Below are 13,390 nucleotides of genomic sequence, written 5' to 3' on the forward strand. Positions count from 1 at the left end.
ATGAAGGGAAGTTTGATTATTTAAAACCTGTGGTTTTCAGAAGCAAGCAAGGTATTGTTTGTATAATGAATGGAAAAGATGCTGTTTGGTTAAAAGAATAAAATTCCTTGTAAGTCCCATCCCCTGAAATCATCAAGATTGTCTGAGGTAGAGAGCAAAACTGCTGTACAATGGAGTGGGTGGGGATGGGGGGTAGGGGGGTAGAGTGCTCCTGTTTTGAAAAAGCATTTTCTAGAATCTCATATTAGGCATACTATTCTACTCAATAGTAATTAATTTATTTGAAGGATATATGATATAATTGCTGATGTCCTCAAATAGGCAAATAATATAAGTAGGTGAGTACCATACTTTAATTTAAATTATAACAAAGGAAACTGCACATTTGAGGGGGAAAAAAAGGGAAGTCAAAATTTCATGCCAAAATAGAATGACTGATTTGAGGGCCGTATTTCTTTTTATTCCAGCCATCAAAGCTATTCCAGTTGTGTCTGTGTCCAAAACAAACTATCTTCTTAGGGAAGGGGAAGAATTTTCAGTGACATGCACAATTAAAGATGTGTCCACATCCGTGGGCTCAATGTGGTTGAAGGACAACAGTCTGGTGAGTGAATTGTTTCATTCATTCATCTCAACATGTTGTTCTGCATGGGAGTCTTTAAGGTTTTTGTTTGTTTGTTTTTTTAAGAGTGTCCTGGGCAGGACTCCACTGGCATGCTTAGCTGGTTGGAATTGTCGGGGTGTGTGTTCAGATGCTTATCTGCCCTTTATGTACTTCTGCATATGCATTTATTATTAGTGACAAGTAACTGTCATGTTGTAAATTTATTGGGCGAGAACGTCAGCATCATATTATTAATGCTGTTTCTTTGAATGACTTCAGTAGGGAAAGTTTTTTTAGAAAAGGAGTGGTCAGCTTCATAAATACCTTGATTTAAAGCTATTATATTATGCAGGCCAGATTACTTAAAGTAGAAGGGATTGCTAATGTTTCCCTTCCATACTTACAAATAGTAAATGGTCTCAAATATGAACCAGAAGGCTCTTTCTTTCCCTATAAAATGGCCTAATCACTGGAGAGCCAGGTTTCTTTTTGTATGGATCTGATTTCCTCCTTTGAGGCTGATTACCTGAGATTAAGTTGCTAATGGTTTTCTATTTGTTTTAGTTGCTATTAATAAAATGGTTCTCTTTAATCCAAAACATTTGGACATGGTTAGGTTCTCATTCATTTAACAGATATTGAATGTCAGAAACTGTGTTAGGTATCTTACAAATTTTAGCCAGGTTTTTGTTTGTTTGTTTGTTTTGCTGGCTTTTTTTTTTGTTTGTTTGTTTGTTTTTTTTTATATTTTTTTTTTATTGTTTTTTGTAGTGCTGGGATTGAACCCAGGTCCTCCTGGATGCTAGGCAAGGTCTTTCTCACTGAGCCACATCTTCAGCCAAGATATTTAAAGCTGTTTCCTCCCCCGCCCCCCATCCCTAAACACTCATATTACTAATAAGGCTTTCAACTGTCTTAATTTCCCTAATATTTTACTTTAAAAATCCTCACTGATCAAATTTTCAGTAGCTGTTTCTTTCTTTCTTTCTTTTGAGTAACCTTGGCCATCTAGTTAACTAGCGATCACAGTGGTTTCTCTTCATTACACATGTCTGCATTAGATTAAAAAGAAATACTACATTTTGTTCCTCTCTCTTCCCCCTCCTCCTCATGCCTTATTTTCAACATTGGCAATTTCATGCCTGTTTAACGAATTCTTTGCCAAAAACATAACCATGGTAATTAGCATAGTGCAGACTTTCTGATGGTATTCATGTAGACCTGTGATAGATATCTTGCTCAGTGAAGCCTGCCATTGACCTGGACAATGGATTGTATTAGAGACTTATTCTTTCAAGCCAGTGGCTCAGAGAGAAACAAGTTTTAGTTTTCATATCACATAATGTAATAAAAGCAATAGCTTATGTATAGATTTTTGGCTAACTTTACGGAACACAATCCCATATTAATTGGCTTTCTATAATCCTTGATGTCAGATGAGAGAACAATTTAGACTGTGTGTATGTGCATTTGAGCCTCTATAACTTGAAAATTAGCCTTTTTGAGATGAGAAATTAAATTGCCCCAGGCGGTTTTGTTCAGAACCATTTTTCCCAGGAGTCCTGCATGCCATTCCCAATTAATCCACTGGCGTTGGTAGATAAGCCTTCAGTGTTGGGAGCTCCTTGGGGAAATCCCAGGGTGTACCTCCAAGGGTTAAAGAAAACCAAATCACATGCAAACAATATGTAATGTGTGACTTGCAGATGGGGCTCCTGGCTGTCTGCCAAGGTTCACCCGTGAATCTTTGATTGATATCCTCTGGCTTAATTTGGAATGCTGTTAGCACTATCAAATTATTCCAAAAATCTATAATATTTGATCCTGACCTTTTAGAATTAAGTTTATCTCACAGTGAAATTTAGGATAAAAATGACTTTTTAAAGTTGCTGAGATTATTTGTTTGAGCATAAGAGAGGCTTGGAGTTCCTTCAACATTTGTTCAGCTTGGTAACCTTCCAAACTCTAGCATTTTTACTTGCTTTCAATTCTGAGTTTGACTATAGCCTAAATTATGATCTCCGGGTTGAATGTGGATATTGCAAGTTATCCCATCGGCAGTGACCCATCCAGGGTTGCTGCTTGGCTTCCTCCTATGGACTCTGAACCCTTGAAAGAAACAGATGGAAGATTTTTTTTCAATCTAGAACTTAGTATATTCAGTCCAGAACTATCTATGTTACTCTGCTTTTGGAGAAGAGAAATCTGAAGAACAATGGCTTGAGAAAGGCATTTGTAAGCTTGGCTTCACTTGGCTGTGATCTGATTGAGTGGAATGGCCAAAATTCTGCCAATGATTAGGATAAATTCTTAGAAGGGGTGATTTCAGATCTACATAGGAAAGGCCTTTAAAGATAAATTTGTTTTTTCACACCCTTTTGGAACTTCTGCTAGGCCTAGGATTAGTGGTGTTTTTGACTTGCCCAGGAGCTCACACTTAGCTAACAGCAAAACATGTTTCTCTTCTTTCCGTTCACCTTAGAAACAGTCAATTTTTATGTGTCCTAAATATTAATATAAAACAAAATTTCCAAATTGGGCTGGAGGTGTGGTCCTGCCTAGCATGTGGAAGGCCCTGGGTTTAATATTCAGCATTGAAAATAAAATTCAAAAATATAATTTAAAATAAGAAAGAATCGTAACCCCATGTTTGTAGATTTCAGTGTTGTGTAATAAAAATGTATTATGAGCCTCATATAATTCCAAATTTTCTAGTAGGTATATTACAAAAAGAAAAAAAAAGTTAAAGTTCATTTTAATCAAAATGTCTTATTTGACCCAGTGTATCCAAAATGTTATCGTTTCATCCTATAATTAACATAAGGGTTATTAATAAGATATTTTGCATTTTTTATTATACTCGGTTTTCAAAATCTGGGATATGTGTTACACACACACACACACACACACACACACATACACACACACCATAACTCAGTTTTGACTACCACATTACAAGTGTGCAGTGGTTACAAGTGGCTAGTCTTTAAAATATAATACAGCCCATTTTTTTTATATTACTTTTGTCTCTTCCTCCATGCATATGTATTGTCATATGGCTGCAGTTTTAAAGTACATCCAAATTGTGATTTTTCAAGTAATATAAACATGTATCTTTTAAAAAAATTTTTTAAATATTTGTTTTTATAAATACATAAAGTTAATCTAACAAATACCTCATACCCCCTTCTCAGACTTAATAAATGTCACATTTTCTTTGTTATAATTGTTTTCACATTTTCCAAAGTTTTTTTTTTTTTTTAAGTTTTAAGTTTTTTTTAAGGTGGACACAATATTTTTATTTTTCATTTATGTGGTGCTGAGGATCGAACCCAGCGCCTGGTGCATGCTAGGCGAAGCACTCTACCGCTGAGCCACAACCCCAGCCCACAAAGTTTCAATTAAAGACCTCTTTGTGCACCCTAGTAGATCCTCATTTTTTACATAGTCATAATTTTTATTGTTATCCATACCTGATAGGTCATTTAGGTTCTTTTGAGTTTTAACTGCAGTCAGCATCTTGGAGCTTTTGGCATCTGTTGTTATTTCCTTGAAATAAATTTGCTAGAGTTTTCCAAGGAGGACTGCCAGGCTGTTTTCTGGAAGTATTGTTCTGACTTACAGCACTGTCCAGTGTTTTATTAGGGTTGCCACAGTCTGGCCAAGGAATCACCCTTGATTTCATTCCATGTCAGTATCAACTCTTGTTTCTTTTCTTTCTTTCTTTTTTTTAATATATTTTTTAGTTGTAAATGTATCTTTCATTTTATTTATTTATTTGTTTATATGTGGTGCTGAGGATTGAACCCAGGGCCTCACACATGCCAGGCAGTGCTTTACCACTGAGCCACAACTCCAGTCCCGGTTGTTTGTATTTCATTGTGATAGGAATGTGTGTGCACTTTACAGAAAATTTGGAAGATTAGTGGTGTTTTGTTTTTGTACAGGGATCGAACCCAAGCATACTTAACTACTGAGCAACACTCCCATCCCTTTTTAATATTTTATCTAGAGACAGGGTCTGTCTGAGTTGCTTAGGGCCTCACTAAGATGCTGAAGAAGCTGGCTGTGAACTCTTGATTTTCCTGCCTCAGCCTCTGAGCTGCTGGGATTACAGGTGCTCACTACCGAGCCTGACAATAGTTGACTCTTTTTAATCTTTTCAAGGAGTTGCTCTAGTTTATACTATGTTTTTTTCATGCTATTTTAAATGCATGCAATCTCTCCTTGTCTGTAGACAAATAAGAGTGAGATGATATGACCATGAGGGTAGATTCCCAGCCCTTTCTCTTCAGTTTCTGCTTAAATACTCCAGCGAGGTATTCATGTCTTGTGTTTCTCAGAACTCTTTCTTGTACAAGAACTGTGGGATGGGGACTGGGGATGTGGCTCAAGTGATAGCGTGCTCACCTAGCATGCATGAAGCACTGGGTTCGATTCTCAGCACCACATAAAAATAAAGATTGTGTCCACCTAAAACTAAAAAATTAAAAACAAAACAAAACTGTGGGATGAGTTTTCAAGTTAGTTGTCCACACTTTGATCCTATTTTTTTCTGCAGATAATAAATGTTAATAAACTAGAACATTACTAATGCGAATGTGTTTTCTTTTAATCATTGGAATATAGCACAGGAAATGTTAATATGACATAAGTGTGCTGACTCATTATAAAATATCAGTATTCTGTAATATTTCTTATATTGTAACTTTTAAAATATAATACTGCAGGGAATTTGAAATGAATTTTCATGTTTCTTTCCAGTCATTAATAATGACTATCTTTCAATATAACCCTGTAAGATGTGAAGAGTTCCAATGACAGTCTTGTCATGATGCTTTATTATTCCTACTTAAGTAGTGTATAATGAATGCTAATATGGAGAAGTTAATTGCTGCTATTTTTAATTTAGGAAGATCCTGAATATAAATTATATGGTAATCTTTGATTTTTTCCCCCCTTCTGAAACCAGCAGACTAAAGCACAGGTAAAACGTAATAGCTGGCATCAGGGTGACTTCAATTATGAACGTCAGGAAACGTTGACTATCAGCTCAGCAAGAGTTAATGATTCTGGAGTGTTCATGTGTTATGCCAATAATACTTTTGGATCAGCAAATGTCACAACAACCTTGAAAGTTGTAGGTAAATATCTCTATGGGAATGTATAAATTACTGGCAATAGTGAAAGAAGAAATTACTAGATAGTTTCCTTTTTATGTAAATGGAATTCTAAGAACAGATTCTTAGAATATTATTATCACTGAATGAATGAATGAATGAATAATCTCCCTGTAGCCTCTTACAACTGCAACACAAATGAATTCCACCAGTTTCACAGAAGAAAAGTCTGTCTCTGAAGTTTAAACCTGTCATTCCCTGTGCCACCCACTCTCCCTTTCCCGGCAAAGTACACGTTGAGCTTTTTCTAAAATTCTAGTCTTTGCTGAATGACTTGAGTTTGGAAACGGTTGTAGGTTTTATTTTTATTGGGAAGGACGAATGCTTAGAGGCTGGAGTATTTCTCTGAGTCTTTCGGTAGCTTTCCTCTGCCCATCATTGTGATCATTTGTGGTGCATCCAGAGTTGGGCACCTCCTGCCTGGTGCTCCCCGTCACCTCCCTCTGTCAGCAACCTTGAAGATGATGGATGGCATAAGCCTTCAGGAAGGAGGCCCACTGGGGCGTGGGGCATTGGTTCTAGAGAATCAACTAGAGGAGGGTCATCTGCCCTGACCCCATCTTATCTGGTATGCGCAGTTGGTTCAGCTTTATCTTCCCTGCTCTAGAAATCCCACTCAGCTTGTTTTCCAAACATCTCTTTACAAAGAGCAAAGCGTAGTAAGTTACTTGAAGTTGCTCGATGTTTTGGGGGCTGGGGGTGTAACTCAGTGGTAGAGCACTTGCCCAGCATCCTGAAGGCCCCTGAGTTCCATCCTAGCACACACCCCTCCCCCCTCACCAGAGTTGATTTACTGAGAACAATAATAATTATCTTAATGTAATCATATTCTTAGTGCTTGGCTTTAATTAAATACTTGTGGGGTGGTGGAATTCATCATCATGAGCAATATTGAAATGATGTAATATTTGTTTACAATCTCTCCCCCTCCCCAAATTTCTTTAGTAATTTATGGTGCAGTGACTGATTTCTGATTCACCCCATGGTGATCTCACCAAAATTTTGGGGTTTCCGCCCATGTTCTAATGGACAGTATCTCACCAGAATGAATACAGAGATGTTACGTCTTGCAATTATAGAGTTAGCACACAGAAAGTATACCAGTTTGTCCCTAAATGTGATTGTGAACCATTTATTAATTTGAATAGAAAGCTGTGCTTTTAAAATATTAAACTCCATAAGCACTAATTTGCTAAGTTGATTAGGGAGCATGTTGATATATCAGCTTCACCTCGAGAAAGCAATTAGAAAGGATGTTTTGAGCATATTGTTGTATGTAATCGGATTTTAAAAATCCATTCATCAATTTCCAAGAATTATAAATGTGTGACTGGAAAGACTTGTGGCTATGAAATCTGACTCTGGTTTTATATTGTTTCGGGAGGGGGTCAGGATGGAAGGGGAACAGGAAAAGACAGAAAGTAAATTTTTAGCAATTGGGAATAGGATTCGGATCCAACATGGAGTGGTAGAGAGAAGGTGGCTTTGGGACCATCCTGATTTTCCCAAATTGTATAGAGTTAAGTTATACATGATGTTACAGGGATACATATAATGTGGATATGATATAGATACATATAAAATAGATATAGATAATAAAAAAAGTCACTATTATGAAGCATATCAACATACCCATAATCCCACCTAGTGATAGTTTTTTGTTTTCATTTTGTGGCTAGAGAAACTTGAATCTGACCTGATTTTCAGTTGAGGGCTGTACTACTTAACTTTCTAATGTACCCTACTTCAGCTCCACCTACATTTTCTCTTCTACGAAACACAGCCACTAACTCCCACACTGGAAAGGAGAAGCAGAAGTAGGTTTCATGGAAGTATCAGATGTAGAATTTATACTTGATTAAATATTCAAGTATCACCAACTTCTTAACGCATAAGTACTTAAACGATTATACTTGATATTATAACAATTCAGATGGAATTCTTTGATTCTTTTTGTTACAGCAACCAAGGTAAAGTTTTTAATAATTTTTACATTTTGTGGATTTGAAGCCGTTTCACTGTATTGAGGAAACTGGACTACAGAAAGCTCGGGAAGACTAAGTATTTTCTATATGGTCATTGTGAAAGAAATAATTTCAGTGCATATATTGTCTGAAATATCTGAATATTTTGCACTGTGTACGGTTTTTGAATGTATGACCCCGAGAATCTGAAATTTTAATGTAGCATGCATATGATGAATATTTTAGTCCCTTAAAATTAACCTTAATTGGCTTACAGAATGGCAAGGTATCATTTATGATTCAATAATGAAATGGGGTCAGAGTTTCCATCATTCTCCAGTTTTTATTTGATAATTTTTCATTCTCACCTGAAAGATCCTTTTTAAATTGATAAAATGGACAAAGAAGATTTTGACTGTGTTTTTTTTTTTTTTTTTTTTTTTTTTAATTCTGAAATTGTAGGAAATTAAAGAGCAGTAAAAATGACAATGCCAACCTCGTGGATCTCAATATATTTACCCAGAAAGCACCAAAATTAATGAGTAATTTTAAATTGTATAATTAAATAAATAGAAGAATAAAATTAGATCTCTATCATCCTATTAATTTGATAGAACTACTTATAAGATTTTGTTAAACTGATAATATTTTTGTACATAAAAATTCTAATAATACGTACAATTTTATTTATATTCTCACAAAATAAGAGTGGGTATGCTATAGTAAAAAGAGGTAGACCTGACTTCTCTCAGACCTGTGTTCAAACCCAGTCTCTGCTGCAGAGCTCTTAAGCCAAATGTAAATCATCTACTTCATCTAATAATTAGAGGTCATCATCAACTTTGTCTATAAATTAGAGGTTACCAAATCTATATATTTTTTCATCTATAGAGATTACAGCTCTTTCATTATTATATTTAAACACCATGATTGTTAAGTAAAATGTATGCTAAAGTGCTTAGGGTAGCCCTTGGCATATAGTAAATAGTCCATAAATAGTGGCTATAAAAATAATATGGTCAATTATTTTATTGCTCTTTTTCAAGATCTATTTTTTTCTTATATAACCATTTCTAGGGCTGCGTTATTTAACCAGTTGTCTATTTTTGTCATCTCAAAATTATTACGACTAGTATCAACAGCCCTGCTTTTGTGTCTGTCTGTCTCCCTTACTCTAGGAAGAATTCTCAAGTGGAAATAACAGTAGTAAGATTTAAAAATAGATAATTTTAAAAAATCTATATTGCTAAATTCTTTCTAAAAGAACTGTGCCAGTTTAAAGTGTGTGAGTCAGTGTGCTACTTTTGCCACACTTGCAAGATTCTTGAATTTATTCTAAATTAGTTTTGCTATTTTTAATCAGGGAAACCTGGTAGGGTATTTTAATTACCAGTTTGGCCCAGCGTTTTTCCTTTTGTATTTTATTGTCGTCTTTTCCCTGTTACCTCAATTAACTTTACTACACAGACATTTAAAAATGTTTATATGTTCAAATTTCTTTTGTAGAATGTTTTTGTTCTGTTGTTTCCCAAAAGTCTAGAACCTGCCACATCCTCTTAAGTCTGAGAGGAATCAGTCCCGTGGTTGAATTAAAAGGATGCTTTGATTTTTCATTAAAATGGTCTTTGATTTATCAGTGATATATGAGGGCACCTAAGTTTATTTTTCTTCAAATACAGAATACAAAATGGCATTCCTTCATCATCTTTTGTAGACATTAGGGCTATTTTTTTCTTCACTCATGACATTTTTTAATCATATGTATAAATTTATAGGGTCTGGGCCTGGGCTAAGTATTTAGCCCCAAGACCTACTAACCTAATAAGCACTGGGACTAGTGGAATGAGAAGCCTTTTGAGAAGGCGACAAGTCTTTTAAAGAACTGTTGTTTTGGCAAGTCAGGATTCCCTGTGTGTGTTTCTTCTCACCTTGAGACAACAGTTTCACAGAAGTAAAGCAAAATGGATCAGGGCTAGTTAAACTTGTCTTGCTTGTTGCTAGTTGATTAACTAGCAACAAGCAAGTACTCTTTTTAATTCTAAGATGATGTGTGTGTGTGTGTGTGTGTGTGTGTGTGTGTGTGTGAGAGAGTGTGTGTGTGTGTTTTCTTGAACGGTGGTAGATAATGATTTCTGTCTCCTTCTGTCACGATTAGATAAAGGATTTATTAATATCTTCTCCATGATGAATTCTACGATATTTGTAAATGATGGAGAAAATGTAGATTTGATTGTCGAATACGAGGCGTTCCCCAAACCGGAACACCAGCAGTGGATGTACATGAACAGCACCACCGCCAACAAGTGGGACGATTACCCCAAGTCTGAGAATGACAGCAATATCAGGTAAGAAAGGGACCTGGGCTGGGGGGGGGGTGTCACACACGTACCCCACTTCCACTGGCCTTCCCAGGTCCTATTTCTGTGACCTGTCAATGTATGAAAAGACACCCGGACCAAGGGTTGGAGGGATGAGGAAGGGTTTACGGCAGTCCAAGGCGGCCTCTCCAGGCCCCATCTGGCATTCCATTGTGCCTGCGCGTCTCTGCCTTGGTCTTCTTCTTTGTAAAAGGGGCAAGGTGTCTCTGAGCATAGCTGTCTTCTGAGCATAGCCCAAAACAGTGACCAGAATATATTCAGGACACAATAAATAATTTTCTCCAGAGGAAGAAGAAAGTTAATGCCTTTACTCATTGCTTAAAACTCTAAGGAAACTAAAAATCATTAAGTAGCTTTGGGCCAGGTAGTGAGCTCAAGGGCTTTTATATCAGACCCGGATCAAAAGATTATAATGAAATAGTCACAACAGAAATGCCTTATGCATGCTGTATACGCATAAGGCCAGGAGAGTAGCCAGGGACGGAAAGAGAGGGCACAGGCTCGAGGTTGCCTGGGTGCTCAGATGGTGTTTCCAAAGCTTTGTTACCATACAGCAGGCACTTGTCCCAAGTCAAGTGTACAAGTTCATTAATGTGGATTTTATTAATACTGAATTAAATGAGTCCTATTTTTCCCCAAACAAGCATCTGTTTCCAGGTAGACATGAAAAAAGACATGGACAGAGGTGGAGGTGGTGTCCACTGTGGACTGATTTATTGTCCTTTCCTTGTAGATATGTAAGTGAACTTCACCTGACCAGGTTAAAAGGGACTGAAGGAGGCACGTACACATTTCTCGTGTCCAACCCTGATGTGGACGCTTCCATGACATTTAACGTTTACGTGAACAGTAAGTCCAAGGGAGGGGCTCCTTATCTTTTTATTTTTTTATTGCATGTTGTGGCTCGTGTTTGTAACAGCTGCAGAACCGAGCTCATTGTGTACCATGTAAATAATGTTTCATGATAATTTTGACCTTAACAAAGACCTCGTGGTTTGGTGGTTAGGAGAGAAAACGAATTCCCTGTCCTACTTTTCACTGACCACATGACCTTGTTCAAGTGGCACAAATTCTGGGGGCTGTCTTTGAAGTAAACAGGAGCCATACAAGTTGAAAATAGCAAGTTGAGGGAAAAACGTGTTATTATTGATTGTTGAAACAGGAGCCAGATGTTGGATGGGAGCTGGGTTGTGGTGTCAGGTGGGAAAGAGAGGCCATCAAGCCCTGACATGATTTCTTTGTTACAGTGCTTTCTCTTTCCAGGCTCTGATGCAATTTGTGTTTAGATTGTCCTCCCTTAAGACCAGTGCAGTATTGATCCAGCTCAAGGGTTCTTCCTGAGTAGGGTCTTGTGGGAGCAGGTAGCAAGCAGGTGGTCTAGGAAGGAGGGTGGCTGTGTTCCTGGGAACCTCAATACTGCCCAGCTGTGGCCCTGCCCACCTCCTACCTGCCACATTTTAAAGAAATAATCTGCACAGTGGTTGAGGCTGAGGAGGACCCAGATGGAGTGTCTGCCAAGTGTAGGGCTTCTCCCGACTCTATACCTAGTCTAACTTGCAATTCCAGGGAAGGGTGGACAGGTGCCTACCACACCATACCCACTAGAGTATCCCAGTAAAAGGACTGTCAGAATTGGCCCTTCTGGGGTTTGGAGGATTGGGAGACTATAGGGAAACATTCCCCACAGACAATTTAGCAACTGAACCGAGTGCTTTGAGGGTTTTGTGTGTGTTAGGCTGCAGGAGGGGTTGTGGAAACAAAGGCTTCCAGCCCATTCCTTGCCCTGAAGGAGCTTACCTGCTGTTTTGCATAATTAACTCTTGTGCTGCTGCCCCCTCAGCCAGGAAGATGGGGTGGGTAGTCTGATCCATTAAAAAAATGAAGGAACAAAACAGCTAGTGAGTGACGATGACGCTCAGGACAGATTTTTGATTACTAATCTATAGAGATTTTCTTACTATGTCAGCATTTCCAAAATTGCGTTTCCTAAGTTACATGTTAATATGAGTTTAGATAAAAAAGGTCACATGCATGTAATTAAAAACATTTTTTTTAAAAAAATTACTGGCCTCTCCAGAATCCTTAATATGCTAAAGTGCATCCGCCTTCCCTGGAGGATGCGCTGGGGAGGAGTATATTATCCCAAACTTGTTTGACCACAGAACTCGCCCTTTTCAAGGGAAACATGTTAATTATTATTTCTATTCCTCAGAGCAGTTTTGATTACGTGGTATCTCATTGGCCCTCAATTCAAATGTTTCTAGATTAATTCAGATGTTAATCAAAGGAGCTTAGTATATTGCACAGGGGCAAAATTATCTGTTTCTGAAAAATCTTAATATTCAACTAACCTAAGAGGTAACTGTAGGCAAATCAATATCCTTGCAAGCTGATATGCATACTGATCATTCAAAACTTCTTTTCCCCCCACTCTAGTACAGCAGAGCTGCTCAACCCATCTAAGGCAAAATGACTCCCTGTTCCACCCCCAACCCCCAGATTCCCAATTCACTGTGGATCAATACTTCTTCCAAAATATAGCCCAAACCAGTTGCTTGAAAAGTGAAAAACAACAGAGATATACAAAATACCAGCATGAGCTGTTTCATTCATTATATCCCACTGATTTTAAAAAAAATGGCTTTGCCAAGTCACTCCTTCTAAATGATCTGAGCCTCCCTGTCTTTCTGTGGACCAGTGACGGCGTATCGGCATATCGTAGGTGTGGAGTGCCTCATAGAACTCAGCATTGAGAAGCTCAGCAGTTGGGGAGTTTATAAAAATCAAGTGTTTTGTATTCTCTCTTTTCCCCCAGTACCAGGGCCAGAGGGACATTTAGATGGGTCCCTTTCTGTGGTCTTCACGCTTCCATCTGCTACAGAGCAATCTGTCTTTGTCTTGAGATACTGACCCCAGAAGGACATTTCTCACCTTTTTTCTGGGGGGCAGAATTGCTACCACTTCACTTATAATGCTAACTTGCCATCGGACTAGTTCAGATTCTAACACTTTCGATGATGAACTTGCACTCTTTGAAATTAGATCAAGTGTGCCCTCAGCCTTCCAGGGGACCTCCTTCTAGGGCCTGGGTGTCCAATCCCCTGCTGTATCACACCAGGGATACAGATAGGACAATGTAGGCTCTGCCCTCTGTGGTTAAGTTCTTCAGGAAGTCTCTTCATTCATGAGTCAGTTTGTTACAAACACTGATTGAAGGCACTCATTTTCACTTGCTAACACATTGGACTTCCAAATGTGAACTCC

At 37.8% G+C, this 13,390-nt stretch overlaps 1 protein-coding gene across 4 annotated transcripts in view; it reads left to right on the forward strand.

The window, feature by feature from the left end:
- Kit (KIT proto-oncogene, receptor tyrosine kinase) overlaps window positions 1-13,390 on the forward strand; it is a 75,664-nt gene that overhangs the window by 37,589 nt on the left and 24,685 nt on the right. For 2 of the 4 annotated variants that reach the window (XM_076863809.2, XM_076863812.2), the window contains exons 4-7: window positions 468-604; window positions 5,577-5,748; window positions 9,904-10,093; window positions 10,860-10,975. In XM_076863809.2, coding sequence (XP_076719924.1) covers window positions 468-604; window positions 5,577-5,748; window positions 9,904-10,093; window positions 10,860-10,975 — 615 coding nt within the window. The remainder of the gene's footprint in view (window positions 1-467; window positions 605-5,576; window positions 5,749-9,903; window positions 10,094-10,859; window positions 10,976-13,390) is intronic. The other 2 variants (XM_076863811.2, XM_076863813.2) reach the window with 1 other exon arrangement.

The sequence above is a fragment of the Callospermophilus lateralis genome, chromosome 8 (assembly GCF_048772815.1).
Source record: "Callospermophilus lateralis isolate mCalLat2 chromosome 8, mCalLat2.hap1, whole genome shotgun sequence".
NCBI classification, from domain to species: domain Eukaryota; kingdom Metazoa; phylum Chordata; class Mammalia; order Rodentia; family Sciuridae; genus Callospermophilus; species Callospermophilus lateralis.